Source organism: Salmo trutta, chromosome 7 (genome assembly GCF_901001165.1).
Source record: "Salmo trutta chromosome 7, fSalTru1.1, whole genome shotgun sequence".
In the NCBI taxonomy this organism is placed as follows: Eukaryota; Metazoa; Chordata; class Actinopteri; order Salmoniformes; family Salmonidae; genus Salmo; species Salmo trutta.
In genome coordinates, this window is record NC_042963.1 from 228,530 (window position 1) to 245,000 (window position 16,471).

Below are 16,471 nucleotides of genomic sequence, written 5' to 3' on the forward strand. Positions count from 1 at the left end.
ACGGTACGGGATCAAAAAACTGCTCTCTGGAATACACACACACACACACACACACACACACACAGTCAACATACACACAATAAACACAGAAAAATAAACTGTGTGTGTGTTCGTACCGCTAGCTTCTGTTTACCATAGAGAGCGTTTGAATCTATCTGTTCTCTTCTACCTTTCCTGGCTGCAAAAGTACCAGGATGTTGTCTCTGGTTTTCAAACTGAATTTAGAGAATTGAATTTGAAAACTGATTCTGAATGCATCTGAGAAGTTGAATATACACTATATAGACAAAAGTATGTGGACACCTCTTCAAATGAGTGCATTCAGCTGTTTCAGCCAAACCCGTTGCTGACAGGTGTATAAAATCGAGCACATAGCCATGCAATTTACAAACATATATTTACAAACATTGGCAGTAGAATGGTCTTACTGAAGAGCTCAGTGACTTTCAACGTAGCACTGTCATAGGATGCCACCTTTCCAACAAGTTAGTTAGTCACATTTTTGCCCTGCTAGAGCTGCCCCGGTCAACTGTAAGTGCTGTTATTGTGAAGTGGAAACGTCTATGAGCAACAAGTGGTAGGCCACCCAAGCTCACAAAACGGGACCGCTGAGTGCTGAAGTGCGTAGCGCATAAAAATTGTCTGTGCAACACTCACTACCGAGTTCCAAACTGCTTCTGGATGCAACGTCAGCACAAGAACTGCTCATCGGAAGCTTCATGAAATGGGTTTCCATGGCCGAGCAGCCACACACAAGATCACCATGCACAATGCAAAGCGCCAGCTGGAGTGGTGTAAAGCTCACCTCCATTGGACTCAGGAGCAGTACAAACGCATTCTCGCATGAATCACACTTCATCATCTGGCAGTTCAACGGGCGAATCTGGGTTTGGCGGATGCCAGGAAAACACTACCTGTCCCAATGCATAGTGTCAACTGTAAAATTTGGTGGAAGAGGAATAATGGTCTGAGGCTGTTTTTCATGGTTCGGGCTAGGCCACTTAGTTCCAGTGAAGGGAAATCTTAATGCTACAGCTTACAATGATATTCTAGACGATTCTGTGCTTCCAACTTTGTAGCAACATTTTGGGGGAGGCCCCTCCCTGTTTCAGCATAACAATGCCCCCGTGGACAAAGCGAGGTCCATACAGAAATGGTTTATCTAGATCAGTGTGGAAGAACTTGACTGGCCTGCACAGAGCCCTGACCTCAACCACATCGAACATCTTTGGGATTAATTGGAACACCGACTGCGAGCCAGGCCTAATCGTCCAACATCAGTGTCCGACCTCACCAATGTGGCTGAATGGAAGCAAGGCCCCGTAGCAATGCTCCAACATCTAGTGGAAAGCCTTCCTAGAAGAGTGGCTATTATAGCAGCAAAGGGGGGACCAACTCCATATTAACGCCCATGATTTTTGGAATGATATGTTTGACGAGCAGCTGTCCACATACTTTTGGTCATGTAGTGTATGAAACGTTGGTAAACTTGAAATGATCTCCCGAGTGGCGCAGTGGTCTCAGAGTGGTCTCTATCTGTGCCACTAGAGATCCTGGTTCAAGTCCAGGCTCTGTCGCAGCCGGCCGTAACCGGGAGACCCATGGGACGGCGCAGAATTGGCCCAGCGTCGTCCGGGTTAGGGGAGGGTTTGGCCGGCAGGGATGTTCTTGTCCCATCGCACTCTAGCGACTTCTGTGGTGGGACGGGCGCAATGCACGCAGACACGGTCACCAGGTGTACGGTGTTTCCTCCGACACATTGGTGTGGATGACTTCCAGGTTAAGTGGGCATTGTGTCAAGAAGCAGTGCGGCTTGGTTGGGTTGTGTTTCGGAGGACGCACGGCTCTCGACCTTCGCCTCTCTCGAGTCCGTACGGGAGTTGCAGCGATGAGACAAGACTGTAACTACCAATTGGATACCACGAAAAAGGAGTAAAAGTTCAAATAGAAAATAATAAAAAATTTGAAATTATAGTCTGTAAACTTGATACACAGACAATAATTGCCATAACAACCATAAAAAAATGAAATATTCAATTAAATGTACATTTTAAAATTGATCGCAATATTCATTCAATTCTGTTTCAAATCATGAAATACTAGTTCAACTTATGAATTCAATGATTCAATTTGTGCATTATAAATTATAAAATATTACATTCAAATTCAATACCCTAATACATATTCAAATTATGGAATTCAAATACAATTTCTGTTGAAACTGACATCGCGCCATATGTGTGTGTATTATGACTTTGTATTTCTGTCTAACCCTCCAGGGTAAAGGAGCTGCTGGTCTTGAAGTTGTCTGAGTTGTCGTATCTCTGAGCGCGTGCAGACGTGCGTGTCAGAGTCAGGAACACTCCTGGCTGACCAATCAGCTCTAAGGAGGTGTGGCCAGGCAGGAACAGCCCCTGGTGCTGTAGGAAGGAAGCCCTGCGGCCAAACTTCTCCCCTCTTGTCCACTGCTCCAACCGCAGCCCAGCGCGGTCCGAAACAACCAGGAAGTAGTTAGGACGCTCCGCTGACTCCAGAGAGATCACCGGGAGACCTGTAATACAGAGTTTAACATATGGGTGAAGCTCACAAGAGATGTATTTATGTGTGTGTGTGTGTGTGTGTGTGTGTGAGACTCACGTGATGTGCGGTCCTTCTGTAGTCCTGCTGTGATCATGAAGTTAAAGAGTAGTCCAGGGGGAGGCAGCCCACCTACGAACTCCCTAACTAGAGGAAACACTGACCCACTGGTTCTGTTCACACCGAAGACTGTAGCATTAAACACAGCACTGACCACTGAGAATGGACCTTCACCTAACTCTACAGAGAGACAGAGTGAATATATTAGGATATTTAGTGTGTATACCTGTGTGTTTGTATTTTTGTGTGAGCTGAAAAGTGTTCCTTTGTGATACGTTTTTGGTTAGGTTCAAACATACCTTGGTTGTAGTATTCACAGTCATAGGCTGGAAGAGAAGAACGGAACAAACATTTACCGACATACAAATCCACAAAGGCACAGTATGTGAGGATACTTAAGTAACTAAGTAACCCTTAATGTTTAGATCAGGCTGGGAAAGAGATCATGGTATTGTGTAAGAGTGTATGTGTGAATATCTGGGGTCATTTGATGACAGATAGAAAGAATGGTGGATGAGATATGGACCAGTGGCAGGACTTTAGAGTTCTGGGTAGTGGTGTGTGTATGTGTATATAGGAGCATTGAGTGACCCAGCACCTATGCTGACAGAGAAAGCAGGAGGAATTGGGTCTGACGAACAGACCCACATTGTGTGTGTGTGTACTCACGACAGACAGAGGGGTTTCTCCAGACCACAGTAACACCGTGTTGACAGCAGGTGTGTGCATAGGCAGCGATGGACGTACACAGACACTCACAGTCTCCGCCTCGATTACAGTTACAAGTGTCTGTCAAGCAGTTCGTATAGAACCATGAGACATCCACCTACACACACACACACACACACACACACACACACAGGTTACAGGTTTACATCAGAACCAGGTCATGTCTACCTGGGGGGGGGTTAGTAAGGGTTTAGTGGGGGAAGACAGGGGGGAAGACAGGGGGTCTGGGTTAGATGTGGGTTAGGGGTGTGTGTGTGTGAATAATGTAGATAGGAATGACTGAAGTGTGTGTGTGTGTGTGTGTGTGTGTGTGTGTGTGTGTGTGTGTGTGTTCTAGGGGGTGAATAGTTATCATTAATTCAGAGTGGGTCTGAGTGATGGTACATCAGAACAATGAGATGTGGGTTGAACTCTGGAACACAGGGATCAGATTAGACATTAGAGACAACTGAGCTTTATAATACAATGTGTGCGGAGGGGTGTGTGTATGTGCGTGTGTGTGTTCTTTGTCACAACAATAAACAGTCAGTATCTGGATACTATGTGTGAAATGCTTGATAATGTACGTGATATCAACAGAGAAGTATATTTTCTGGGTGATTTAAATATTATTAAGCTGCCCAATCAGGAAAAAAGTTCAAACTGTAACCAGTGCCTGCAACCTGGATCAGGTTGTCAGTCAACCTACCAGGGTAGTTACAAACAACACAGGAATTAAATCATCAACATGTATTGATCACATCTTTAATAATGCTGCAGATATTTGTTTTAAAGCAGTATCCAAATCCATAGGATGTAGTGATCACAATATAATAGCCATATCTAGGAAAACCAAAGTTCCGAAGGCTGGTGTAGTATATAGTGTATAAGAGGTCATACAATAAGTTTTGTAGTGATTCATATGTTGATGATGTAAAGAATATTTGCTGGTCTGTGGTGTGTAATGAGGACCAACCAGATGCTGCACTTGACACATTTATGGAACTACTTATTCCAGTACTAATAAGCACGCACCCATTAAGAAAATTAGGGAGGAGAGGGCGGGACTGAGACAGGTAATGGCGGACTGAACGTAGTTATGTAGAGCACCTCAAGATAAAAACGTAATATTCAATATCGGCAAGTTAGACTAAATATTAGCACTACACAATCTGGTGGGTGATAACCTTCAATCTGGATAATAACACAAAACAAATCTTAAGACTAGAGAAATTTATTGACAAATATTACGAAAACAAGCAACACCCAAACATGACGGAGAGTAAGACAGGGGAACCGATTTCAAAATGAAAACGTGACTCTTCTACAGACACAGACAATTTAATATTTTCTTACAGCGCTTCAGATTCCACGCGAAGCTATCGACAAAATCCAACTCGAACGTGTACACCGCTTCGGACAGAGAGGGCAGAGGTATGAACGCCCAATCGTTGCCAAATTTGCTTAATTTAAAGATAAAATAATGGTTAAAAGCCTGGAGAAAAACTTGCTGGGACCAAAATTGGCATGAATGACCAGTTCCCGAAGAAAATTGCAGAACGGTGTAAAGTTCTGTATCCAATTTTCAAGGTAAGTAGATTAAAAGGGAAACGAGTAGCTCTCGTCGTCGATAAACTATATATTGATAACCAGTTGTTCAGAGACAAAAAGACTCCTCCATGGCTATTTTAAAAATGACAAAGTTCTTATAGACGAGGAAAATAATGAAACGCAATTCTAGCCCGGTTATGGATTGTATTATATATAGTAAAGCTCAGGAAGTTAAAGCTTGGTCGCAAATAGGTCTTCCAAATGGACAATGACCCCAAGCATTCTTCCAAAGTTGTGGCAAAATGGCTCAAGGACAACAAAGACAAGGTACTGGAGTGGCCATCACAAAGCCCTGACCTCAATTCTATAGAAAATTTGAAAAGTGTGTGTGAGCAAGGAAGCCTACAAAACTTACTCAGTTATACCAGCTCTGTCAGGAGGAATGGGCCAAAATTCACCCAACTTATTGTGGGAAGCTTGTGGAAGGCTACTTAAAACGTTTGACCCAAGTTAAACAATTTAAAGGCAATGGTACCAAATACTAATTGAGTGTATGTAAACAAACTTCTGACCCACTGGGAATGTGATGAAAGAAATAAAAGCTGAAATAAATAATTATCTCTGCTAATAGTTTGAGATTTCACATTCTTAAAATAAAGTGGTGATCCTAACTGACCTAAAACAGGGAATTTTTACTAGGATTAAATGTCAGGAATTGTGAAAAACTGAGTTTAAATATATTTGGCTACGGTGTATGTAAACTTCCGACTTCAAGATACTGGAAATTTAATCAAAGCCTACTAGATGATAAATTGTTTAGAACTAGGACAGAAGAATTTATAACTGACTTTTTCAGACATAACATAGGTACAGCAGATCCCCTTATTGTGTGGGACACTTTTAAAATGTGCCTTTAGAGGCCATGCAATTCAGTATTTATCTATAAAACAAAAGCAATTTAGATCAAAAGAGTCCAGATTAACAAAGGAAATTGAAGGACTAACAGTACAGTTAGATAGCAATAAAACTGTACCATAGAGGCACAGAATAAGTTAGAGGAAAAATGCACCAAATTCTTTTTCAATCTTCAATATAGAAATGCTACCAAAGAAATGTATTGAAAGTTGTTACAAATGATGGAGTCACGCATGATTCACTGAAGGATATTTTGAAAGAGGAAGTACTTTAAGAATATGTTTTTGTTTCAGTCTCCTCTATCTCCACTAACTGAAAGTAATTGCATGGATTTTTTCCCTAAAATAATGTAAAATGAACATCTGTACAGAAAGACTCATGTGAAGGCCAAAATACAGAGGAGGAACTTCTTGATGCAATTAAAGCCTTTAGGGCTGGGAAAACTCCAGGGCTGGATGGCATACCAGTGGAAGTATACAGAACTTTTTTTTATATACTCAGAGGACCATTATTAGCATGTTTTAACCACTCCTACATAAATGGTAGATTATCAGACATGTAACAAGAAGGTCTGATATCATTATTACTGAAACAGGACCCAAGTGGTATATATAAAGATCCAGTCCATTTAAAAAAGAATGAGACCTCTTACACTTCAGTGTTGTGATGCAAAAATCCTAGCAAAATGCTTGACGCATAGAATTAAAAAAGTATTGTCTGATATTTTTCATCCTAATCAGACAGGTTTTTTTTACATGGACAATACATTGGAGATAATATAAGATAAGTACTGGAAACAATAGAATACTATGAAATATCGGGGACACCAGGCCTGGTTTTCATAGCTGATTTTGAAAAGGCTTTTGATAAAGTATGACTGAAGTATATATATAAATACCTAGAATATTTCAATTTTGGAGAATCTCTTATAAAATGGGTTAAAGTTATGTATAGTATCCCTAGGTGTAAAATAGTAAATAATGGCTACATCTCAGAAAGTTTTAAACTATCTAGAGGAGTAAAACAAGGTTGTCCACTATCGGCATATCTATTTATTATTGCCATTGAAATGTTAGCTATTAAAACAGAAATCAAACAACAATATTAAGGGATTAGAAATCCGTGGTTTAAAAACAAAGGTGTCATTGTATGCTGATGATTCATGTTTTCTTTTAAAACCACAATTAGAATCTCTCCACGGCCTCAGAGGATCTAGATACTTTTGCTATCCTCTGGATTAAAACCAAATTATGATAAGTGTACTATATAATGTATTGGATCACAAAAAAATGCAAAAATAGATAAGATCTTGCTACCATGGAAAGGAAAATACCTGTCTATTTGTGGAAAAATCACCCTGATTAACTCTTTAGTCATATCACAGTTTACCTATTTGCTTATAGTTTTGCCTACACCTAGTGACCTGCTTTTTAAATTATATGAACAAAAAATATTCAAATTTTATTTGGAATGGCAAGCCAGACAAAATTAAAAGGGCCTATTTATATAACGAATATAAATTCGGAGGGCAGATATTATTAAACATTAAAGCATTAGACCTCTCACTAAAGGGATCAGTCATGCAAAAGTTATATTTAAATCCAAACTGGTTCTTTAGTAAATTGGTAGGAATGTCTCATCCTATGTTCAAGAATGGCCTTTTTCCCTTTATTCAGATTACAGCTGCTCACTTTTGGTTGTTTGAAAACGAAATAATCTCCAAAATATCGTAATTTTTTAAACAAGCCTTAGAAAATTGCTTGCAATTTCAGTTTAATCCAACTGAAAAGACAGAACAAATAATACAACACATATTGTGGTTAAACTCAAATATACTAATTGATAAAAAAAAACATTTTAAAAAGGTCTAATGTTAGTGAATGATATCATAAATAGAACTGTTGGAGTTATGTCACACATGCAGCTAACATAGACATATGGAAATGTCTGTCCTCCCAAAATTACAACCAACTAATTGCAGCATTACCACAAAAATGGAAGAGGCAAGTAGAAGGGGAAAAAAGTAAGGAACTTGTATGTCGGCCCTGTATTAAAGAACATAAATGGTTAAAGAAAAGTGTCATAAATAAAAACATATAGCAATTTCATTTAAGGACCAAAAAACTGACAGCTGTGCCATATAAATTGCAAAATAGTTGGGGAGAGATTTTCGATGTACCCATTCCATGGCACATGGTTTATGAATTGATACGCAAAACTTCAAATTTTTCTATTTAAATTACTATACAAAATTATTGCAACCAATAGAATGTTATATATATGGGGATACAATCTTTTCCAGCTCTGCAGATTTTGCTGTGAGGAGGCAGAGTCATTAGATCATTTATTTTGGTATTCTCCATATGTAGCTCGTTTTTGGTCACAGGTCCAGGAATGGCTGAAGAATTGCAACATTTGCCTAGAACTAACGCTGCAGATAACAATACTGGGTGATTTGAAAAGCCATAGTCAATCAATCAATAATATAATAATTATTTTAGCAAAAAAATATATTTTTTATTTACAATCTGTAGAAGCTATGAGAATAGAAAGGTTCAGTACTTTTGTCAAGCATCACAGCACAGTTAAAAAATATATGGCAAATAGAAATCCAAAATGGATGGTGTTGAGAGATAGATGGGAGGGGTTGAATGAAGCTGAAGGGTGGGATTAATAACAAGATAACCAATGTAAAACATACAGGGTCTGTAAAATGTATATAGGTTCAGAAATGTTGTGAAATAGCACAGCTACAAATAGAAATCAAACTGGATGGAAATAGAGGAAGGACTAAAAACAAACAAAATATTACTATTGTAAAAGAGATTGTGTCTGTAAAATGTGTATAAGATGCATAAACTGAAGGTAGAAGCCTAAGTGTTATTGTTTATTAGTTTACTCCAATTGCCCCCAATTGGAGTAAACTAATAAACAATAACACTTAGGCTTCTACCTTCAGTTTATGCATCTTATACACATGGGTGTAAGGGTTTGCGGGGAATAATAAAGGTATATTCTAAAAAAAAGTATGTATGTCTATATAGGTATGTGTATGTATATATGTGTATATGTATGCATATGTGTATGTATATGGATATATATATTTACCCCCCAAAATATATAGGGGATTGGAAATTATGCAGACAATTACATTGATGGAAGAAACAATCTTTCCTCAATATTAAGCTGATCCACCCTTTAAAAAAAAGAAAAAGAAAAAAGAAAATTACTGTAAAAAATCCCCTTGGATTGATGAGGAATTAAAAAATTGTATGGTTGAGAGGGATGGCAATTAAGTCTGGCAGCCCAACTGATTGGCAATTGTACTGAAAATGAATAAATCATGTGACTAAACTAAATAAAAATATACTACACTATGAAACAAAGATAAATTATATAAAGAATAATAGTAAAAAGCTTTGGGGCACCTTAAATGACATTTTGGGGAAAAAAGACAACTAGACTCCTTCATTTATTGAATCAGATGGCTCATTCATCACAAAGCCCACTGATATTGCAAACTACTTTAATTACTTTTTCATTGGCAAGATAAGCAAACTTAGGGATGACATGCCAGCAACAAACGCTGACACTACACATCCAAGTATATCGGACCAAATTTTGAAAGACAAGAATTGTACTTTTGAATTCCGTAAAGTCAGTATGGAAGATGTGAAAAAATTGTTGTCTATCAACAATGACAATCCACCAGGGTCTGACAATCTAGATGGAAAATTACTGAGGATAATAGCAGATGACATTGCCACTCCTATTTGCCAAATCTTCAATTTAAGCCTACTAGAGAGCGTGTGCCCTCAGGCCTGGAGGGAAGCTTAAGTCATTCCGCTACCCAAGAATAGCAAAGCCCCCTTTACTGGCTCAAATAGCCGACCAATCAGCCTGTTACCAACCCTTAGAAAACTTCTGGAAAAAATTGTGTTTGAACAGATACAATGCTATTTTACAGTAAACAAATTGACAACAGAATTTCAGCATGCTTATAGGGAAGGACACTCAACAAGCACAGCACTTACACAAATGACTGATGATTGGCTGAGAGAAATTGATGGTAAAATTATTGTGGGGGCTGTCTTGTTAGACTTCAGTGCAGCTTTTGACATTATCGATCATAGTCTGCGGCTGGAAAAACGTATGTGTTATGGCTTTACACCCCTTGCTATAATGTGGATAAAGAGTTACTTATCTAACAGAACACAGAGGGTGTTCTTTAATGGGAGCCTATCAAATATAATCCAGTTAGAATCAGGAATTCCCCAGGGTAGCTGTTTACGCCCCTTGTTTTTTTAAATCTTTACTAACAACATGCCACTGACTTTGAGCAAAGCCAGAGTTTCTATGTATCCGGATGACTCAACACTATAGCTGTCAGCTACTACAGCGACTGAAATGACTGCAACACTCAACAAAGAGCTGCAGTTAGTTTCAGAGTGGGTGGCAAGGAATAAGTTAGCCCTAAATATTTCTAAAACTTAAAGCATTGTATTTGGAACAAAACACTCACTGACCCTAAACCTCAACTAAATATTGTAATAAATAATGTGGAAATTGAAAAAGTTGAGATGACTAAACTGCTTGGAGTAACACTAGATTGTAAACTGTCATGGTCAAAACATATTGATGAGGTAGTAGCTAAGATGGGGAGAAGTCTGTCTAAAGTAAAGCAATGCTCTGCCTTCTTAACAACACTATCAACAAGGCAGGTCCTACAGGCCCTAGTTTTGTCGCATCTTGACTACTGTTCAGTCGTGTGGCCAGGTGCCACAAAAAAGGACTTGAAAATTGCAATTGGCTTAGAACAGGGCAGCACAGCTGGACCTTGGATGTACACAGAGAGTTAATATTAATCATTTGCATGTCAATCTCTCCTGGCTGAAAGTGGAGGAGAGATTGACATCATCACTACTTTTATTTATGAGAGGTATTGACAAGTTGAATGCACCGAGCTGTCTGTCTAAACTACTGGCACACAGCACGGACACCCATGGATACCCCACATGACATGCAACAAGAGGTCTCTTCACAGTCCCCAAGTCCAGAACAGACTATGGGAGGCACACAGTACTACATAGAGCCATGACTACATGGAGCTCTACTCCACATCAAGTAACTGACGCAAGCAGTAAAATTAGATTTAAAAAACAGATTAAAAAAACACCTTATGGAACAGCGGGGACTGTGAAGCAACACAAACATTGGAACAGCGGGGACTGTGAAGCAACACAAACATTGGCTCACCCACACAACGCCATACACATGGTCTGCGTTTGTGAGGCCGGTTGGACGTACTGCCAAATTCTCTGAAACAACGTTGGAGGCGGCTTTTGGTAGAGAAATGAACATTCAATTATCTGCAAACAGCTTTGGTGGACATTCTTGCAGTCAGCATGCCAATTGCACACTCCCTAAAAACTTTAGACATCTGTGGCATTGTGTTGTGTGACAAAACTTCATATTTTAGAGTGGCCTTTTATTGCCCCCAGCACAAGGTGCACCTGTGTAATGATCATGCTGTTTAATCAGCTTCTTGATTTGCCGCACCTGTCAGGTGGATGGATTATCTTGAAATGCTCACTTTCAGGGATGTAAACAAATGTGAACAACATTTGAGAGAAATAAGCTTTTTGATCATTTGGAACATTTCTGGGATCTTTTACTTCAGCTCATGAAACAATGAACCCCTTTACATGTTGTGTTTATATTTTTGTTCAGTGTACATTTACACACTATGAGGTTGGAATAATACTGTGAAATTTAGAAAATTATGATAATGCCCTTTTTGTGTAAGAGCCAATAACAGCTAGTTTTCAGTTTTCCCCTCCCCACTCAGATCACTCCCAGAGAAAATTCTTGCTTGAGAAATTGCTCTTGCTAACAAGCTATTTTTTGTTTCCTTTTGACCATTTTAATTGAAACCAAGAAATGAAATTGTTACCCAGAAATAATTTTATATTGAGATAAAAACAGCTGCATTGGGTCTTTAAGAAATCCTGGGGAGAACATTGCTTAAGCAAGACAACCTTCGTGTTGGATCATTCTGAAGTCAGTCAAACCTACACCACCATCTGTTGGCCACTCAGAAAATAACACAATATAACCTCAACAACCCACCACCGGGGGCCTCCCGAGTGGCGCAGCGATCTAAGGCACTGCAACACTTGAGCCGTCACTACGGCCCAGGGTTTGATCCCAGGCTGAGTCACAGCTGGCCATGACCAGGAGACCCATGAGGCGGCGCACAATTGGCCCAGCGTCGTCTGGGTTAGGGGAGGGTTTGGCCGACCGGGATGTCCTTGTCCCATCGTGCTCTAGCTACTCCTTGTGGCGGGCCGGGCGCCTGCAAGCTGACCCCGGTCGGCAGTTGTACAGTGTTTCCTCTGACACATTGGTGCGGCTGGCTTCCGGGTTAAGCGAGCAGTGTGTCAAGAAGCAGTGCGGCTTGTGAGGGTCGTGTTTCAGATGACACATGGCTCTCGACCTTCGCCTCTCCAGAGTCCGTACAGGAGTTGCAGCGAAGGGACAAGACTGTAAGTTCCAATTGAATATCACGAAATTGGGGAGAAAAAAAGCTTTAAAGTACAAAAAGAAAAATAACCCACCACCTAAAGCTGCACACCTTAACCCCTGTGTGTATCTCTGGTCGTGGTGTACATCTCCTGAGAGTAGAGCTTATTTACTGAGATCAGATAAGAATCGTTCCCATATCCCCCTTTCCTGTGTGTGTGTGTGTGTGTGTGTGTGTGTGTGTGTACTCACCACATTGTGACAGGGAGTAAAGACGTCACTGTAGAGTAGAGCACACTCTCTCTTGGCGTACGGCTGTCTACCCAGGTCTCCTTCACACGCTCTCTTCACCACATAGTCACTCTCACACTGACACACACACACACACAGAGACAAAGTTAGTGGGTGGGTGCCTAATTTCTCCTAAATCTCACAGGTAGACCCTAGAGAGGCAGAAGACTGGGCTGAGGGGTTGAAGCGAGGGGGCAGGGGGGATAGGGCTAGGGGAGGGGTAATGTAACTATTTCCACTTCAGAACTAGAAACAAAGAACAGGGAAATATTCTTCAAGTTCCCCCTTTAAGCCAGCCATTACTCTGGGAATAATATTTTATCTTTAGAGACATGGTAAATTGGCTGTGAATCGGTTTAGTTCGCAGGTTGGCGTTTATTGCCGTGACTCATGTACTGGATGCAGCTCTGCAGAGTGGTCAATAGCTGGCACAGCCACAAAGTCAAAAACCTTAGCCTAACCTTAACCTTGACATCACCACACTGCTAACCCTAATGCCTAAAGGCCTTTGTAGACTGTATGTCAGATTCAGTCTTTTATGATTATCACGTCACACTGTGCAATGTTACCAAATTAAAATATTGATATAATCCTGGCAAGATTAAACAATTTGCATCAGTTCTGTCGTCACATTCTGCTATTGGCTACACCACCATCTACACCACCATAACCCCACCGCCACCATTGGGCACTCTGTTCAGAACGTTGACATCAATAAAAACAAACCGACCAAAACAAAACTGGACAGGCACTGACCTAAAAACAAAAGTACTGTAATTTGATAGTTTTCTAACAGCAAGTGTTTTACCGAGTCCTCTTTTACTGCTACGTCAATTGCAGCAGTGTATTTGATCTGCGCATGTCCCAGCCCCAGCAGTGCATGTCCCAGCAGTGCATGTCCCAGCCCCAGCAGTGCATGTCCCAGCCCCAGCAGAGCATGTCCCAGCCCCAGCAGCGCATGTCCCAGCCCCAGCAGAGCATGTCCCAGCCCCAGCAGAGCATGTCCCAGCCCCAGCAGAGCATGTCCCAGCCCCAGCAGAGCATGTCCCAGCCCCAGCAGTGCATGTCCCAGCCCCAGCAGTGCATGTCCCAGCCCCAGCAAAGCATGTCCCAGCCCCAGCAGAGCATGTCCCAGCCCCAGCAGAGCATGTCCCAGCACCAGCAGAGCATGTCCCAGCAGAGCATGTCCCAGCCCCAGCAGTGCATGTCCCAGCACCAGCAGAGCATGTCCCAGCAGAGCATGTCCCAGCCCCAGCAGAGCATGTCCCAGCACCAGCAGAGCATGTCCCAGCCCCAGCAGTGCATGTCCCAGCACCAGCAGAGCATGTCCCAGCAGAGCATGTCCCAGCCCCAGCAGAGCATGTCCCAGCACCAGCAGAGCATGTCCCAGCACCAGCAGAGTATGTCCCAGCAGAGCATGTCCCAGTCCCAGCAGAGCATGTCCCAGCACCAGCAGAGCATGTCCCAGCAGAGCATGTCCCAGCAGAGCATGTCCCAGTCCCAGCAGAGCATGTCCCAGCACCAGCAGAGCATGTCCCAGCAGAGCATGTCCCAGCACCAGCAGAGCATGTCCCAGTCCCAGCAGAGCATGTCCCAGTCCCAGCAGTGCATCTCCCAGCTCCAGCAGTGCATCTCCTAGCCCCAGCAGTGCATCTCCCAGCCCCAGCAGAGCATCTCCCAGCCCCAGCAGAGCATGTCCCAGCCCCAGCAGTGCATCTCCCAGCCCCAGCAGAGCATGTCCCAGTCCCAGCAGTGCATCTCCCAGCTCCAGCAGTGCATCTCCCAGCCCCAGCAGTGCATCTCCCAGCCCCAGCAGAGCATCTCCCAGCCCCAGCAGAGCATGTCCCAGTCCCAGCAGTGCATCTCCCAGCTCCAGCAGTGCATCTCCCAGCCCCAGCAGTGCATCTCCCAGCCCCAGCAGAGCATCTCCCAGTCCCAGCAGAGCATGTCCCAGCCCCAGCAGTGCATCTCCCAGCCCCAGCAGAGCATCTCCCAGCCCCAGCAGAGCATGTCTCTCTCTATGCTTATGTGCTAGTGAAGTATGCATCTTAGAAATAGTTCACATACAAACGTTACAGTGCCTTCAGAAAAGTATTCAGACCCCTTGACTTTTTTCACATTTTGCTACGTTACAGCCGTACTGTGAAAATGGATTAAATATATTTTTGTCCTCAAATCTACACACAATACCACATAATGACAAAACGAAAACAAGATGATCAAAGATGATCAATGGGAACAGGATGTACCGGAGCTGAATGTCGTGTCTTATAGCACAGGGTCTGAATAATTATGTAAACAAGGTATTTCTGTTTTTTAACACATTTGCAAAAAATTCTAAAAACCTATTTTTGCTTTGTCATTATGTGGCATTGTGTGTAAATTGATTAAAAAAAACATTATAATCAATTTTAGAATAAGGCTGTAACATAACAAAATGTGGAAAAAGTCAAGAGGTCTGGATACTTTCCGAAGGCACTGTATCTCCAAACTTAGAATCAAATAGGCTTCCCCAAAAATGTTGATTGCCGATTTTGTGCATTTGTCAAAATCCCATCAGGTAGCATGATTTCAGATGTCATGGAAACTAGATTATTAGAGAAATCGTTCTTCTTGCAAAGCATGTAAACGTTTAAATCAAACTATTATATTAATCTGACTATTCACAACAATCTTCATTGGGATCGGCTCGTAACACCAGGCCGCACTACACGATAAAGGCAAAACAATTCTGACACTGCCAGAACTTTGGCAGAGCCTAAGACCGAATGTACTGGTACTTAATCGGCAGACCTAGGCCCTGTCACACTGAACGAGCCAAGACGTCCGACAATCATTTACGGCCTAAGAATTTGCCCACGACATGGACAGTTTGTCTGGGACTCCTTGACAATAAACGTCAACCTGCATTTAGTTCAGTATAGTTATCATTCCATGTGGGAGTGGAGAGCAGATGGCTCAGAGTTTGCAGTTCTACTGTGTGTGTGTCTGTGTGTGTGTCTGTGTGTGTGTCTGTGTGTGTGTGTGTGTGTACCTGTCCCAGGGCCCAGCTGTCTCCGAAGCCCTGAGCATTGCTGACCTCCATGTGGCTGGATGTGGTCATGTCATTCACTGTCACACTGTCAAAGTTCCCACACAGACCACTCAGGAGACCCTAGACAGACAGGGGGGAGGAAAGGATAGATAGAGAAAGAAAAAGGAGGATTAGGAGTGGGGTGGGTGGATGTGTGAGTGGTGACCTTCCAAAGTGGTCCAGCACAGCACTGTTTGTGTGTGTGTGTGTGTGTGCGCAGTATACAGTCTTATAGTATCCTGACCTTCCAATGTGGTCCAACTCTGATGTGTACGGTTGTCTTGCGGTCCCAGAGAATGGTTAGGTCCTGGTAGGGAAAGTGGATTGCTGTGTAGTAGCCTGCTGACCACAGCTCAAATTCAGACCCCTTACCTACCACACTGGATGGACTCTGGAGGAGTAGAGTTTATAAGACACACAACGGGCCAGAGCCGGGTTAAGACACACCAGGATTGTCACATGTAGGGTCTGTACTGCCCACCAAGGAGGGCTCATGGACTTCATTGAGTGTGAAATGTGTGTGTGTGTGTGTGTGTATGGTACACACAGGCTGGCCTGAGTTGTCGTTAAAGTAGATCTTGGTGAATCCAACATGGATGACCAGCATCTTCATACAGATGATCCCACTCTGATAACAATCCTTATTCTGGGCCACGATGGACACCTCACCATCTATACTCTGGAAAGAAAGAAAGACAGAAAGAAAGAGAGAGAGAGACAGAGAGAGATTAACCATCACCTACACAGAGATGAACCAGGAGAAGAGTCCCCTAA

At 42.2% G+C, this 16,471-nt stretch overlaps 1 protein-coding gene across 1 annotated transcript in view; it reads right to left on the minus strand.

Annotated features, from left to right (window-relative positions):
* LOC115197757 (otogelin-like protein) overlaps window positions 1–16,471 on the minus strand; it is a 53,993-nt gene that overhangs the window by 16,620 nt on the left and 20,902 nt on the right. The window contains exons 25-32 of the mRNA XM_029759561.1: window positions 16,245–16,376; window positions 15,942–16,088; window positions 15,659–15,778; window positions 12,586–12,702; window positions 3,307–3,463; window positions 2,937–2,963; window positions 2,638–2,817; window positions 2,273–2,551 (exon numbers count right to left, since the gene is read on the minus strand). Of these exons, the coding sequence (XP_029615421.1) occupies window positions 2,273–2,551; window positions 2,638–2,817; window positions 2,937–2,963; window positions 3,307–3,463; window positions 12,586–12,702; window positions 15,659–15,778; window positions 15,942–16,088; window positions 16,245–16,376 (1,159 nt within the window). The remainder of the gene's footprint in view (window positions 1–2,272; window positions 2,552–2,637; window positions 2,818–2,936; window positions 2,964–3,306; window positions 3,464–12,585; window positions 12,703–15,658; window positions 15,779–15,941; window positions 16,089–16,244; window positions 16,377–16,471) is intronic.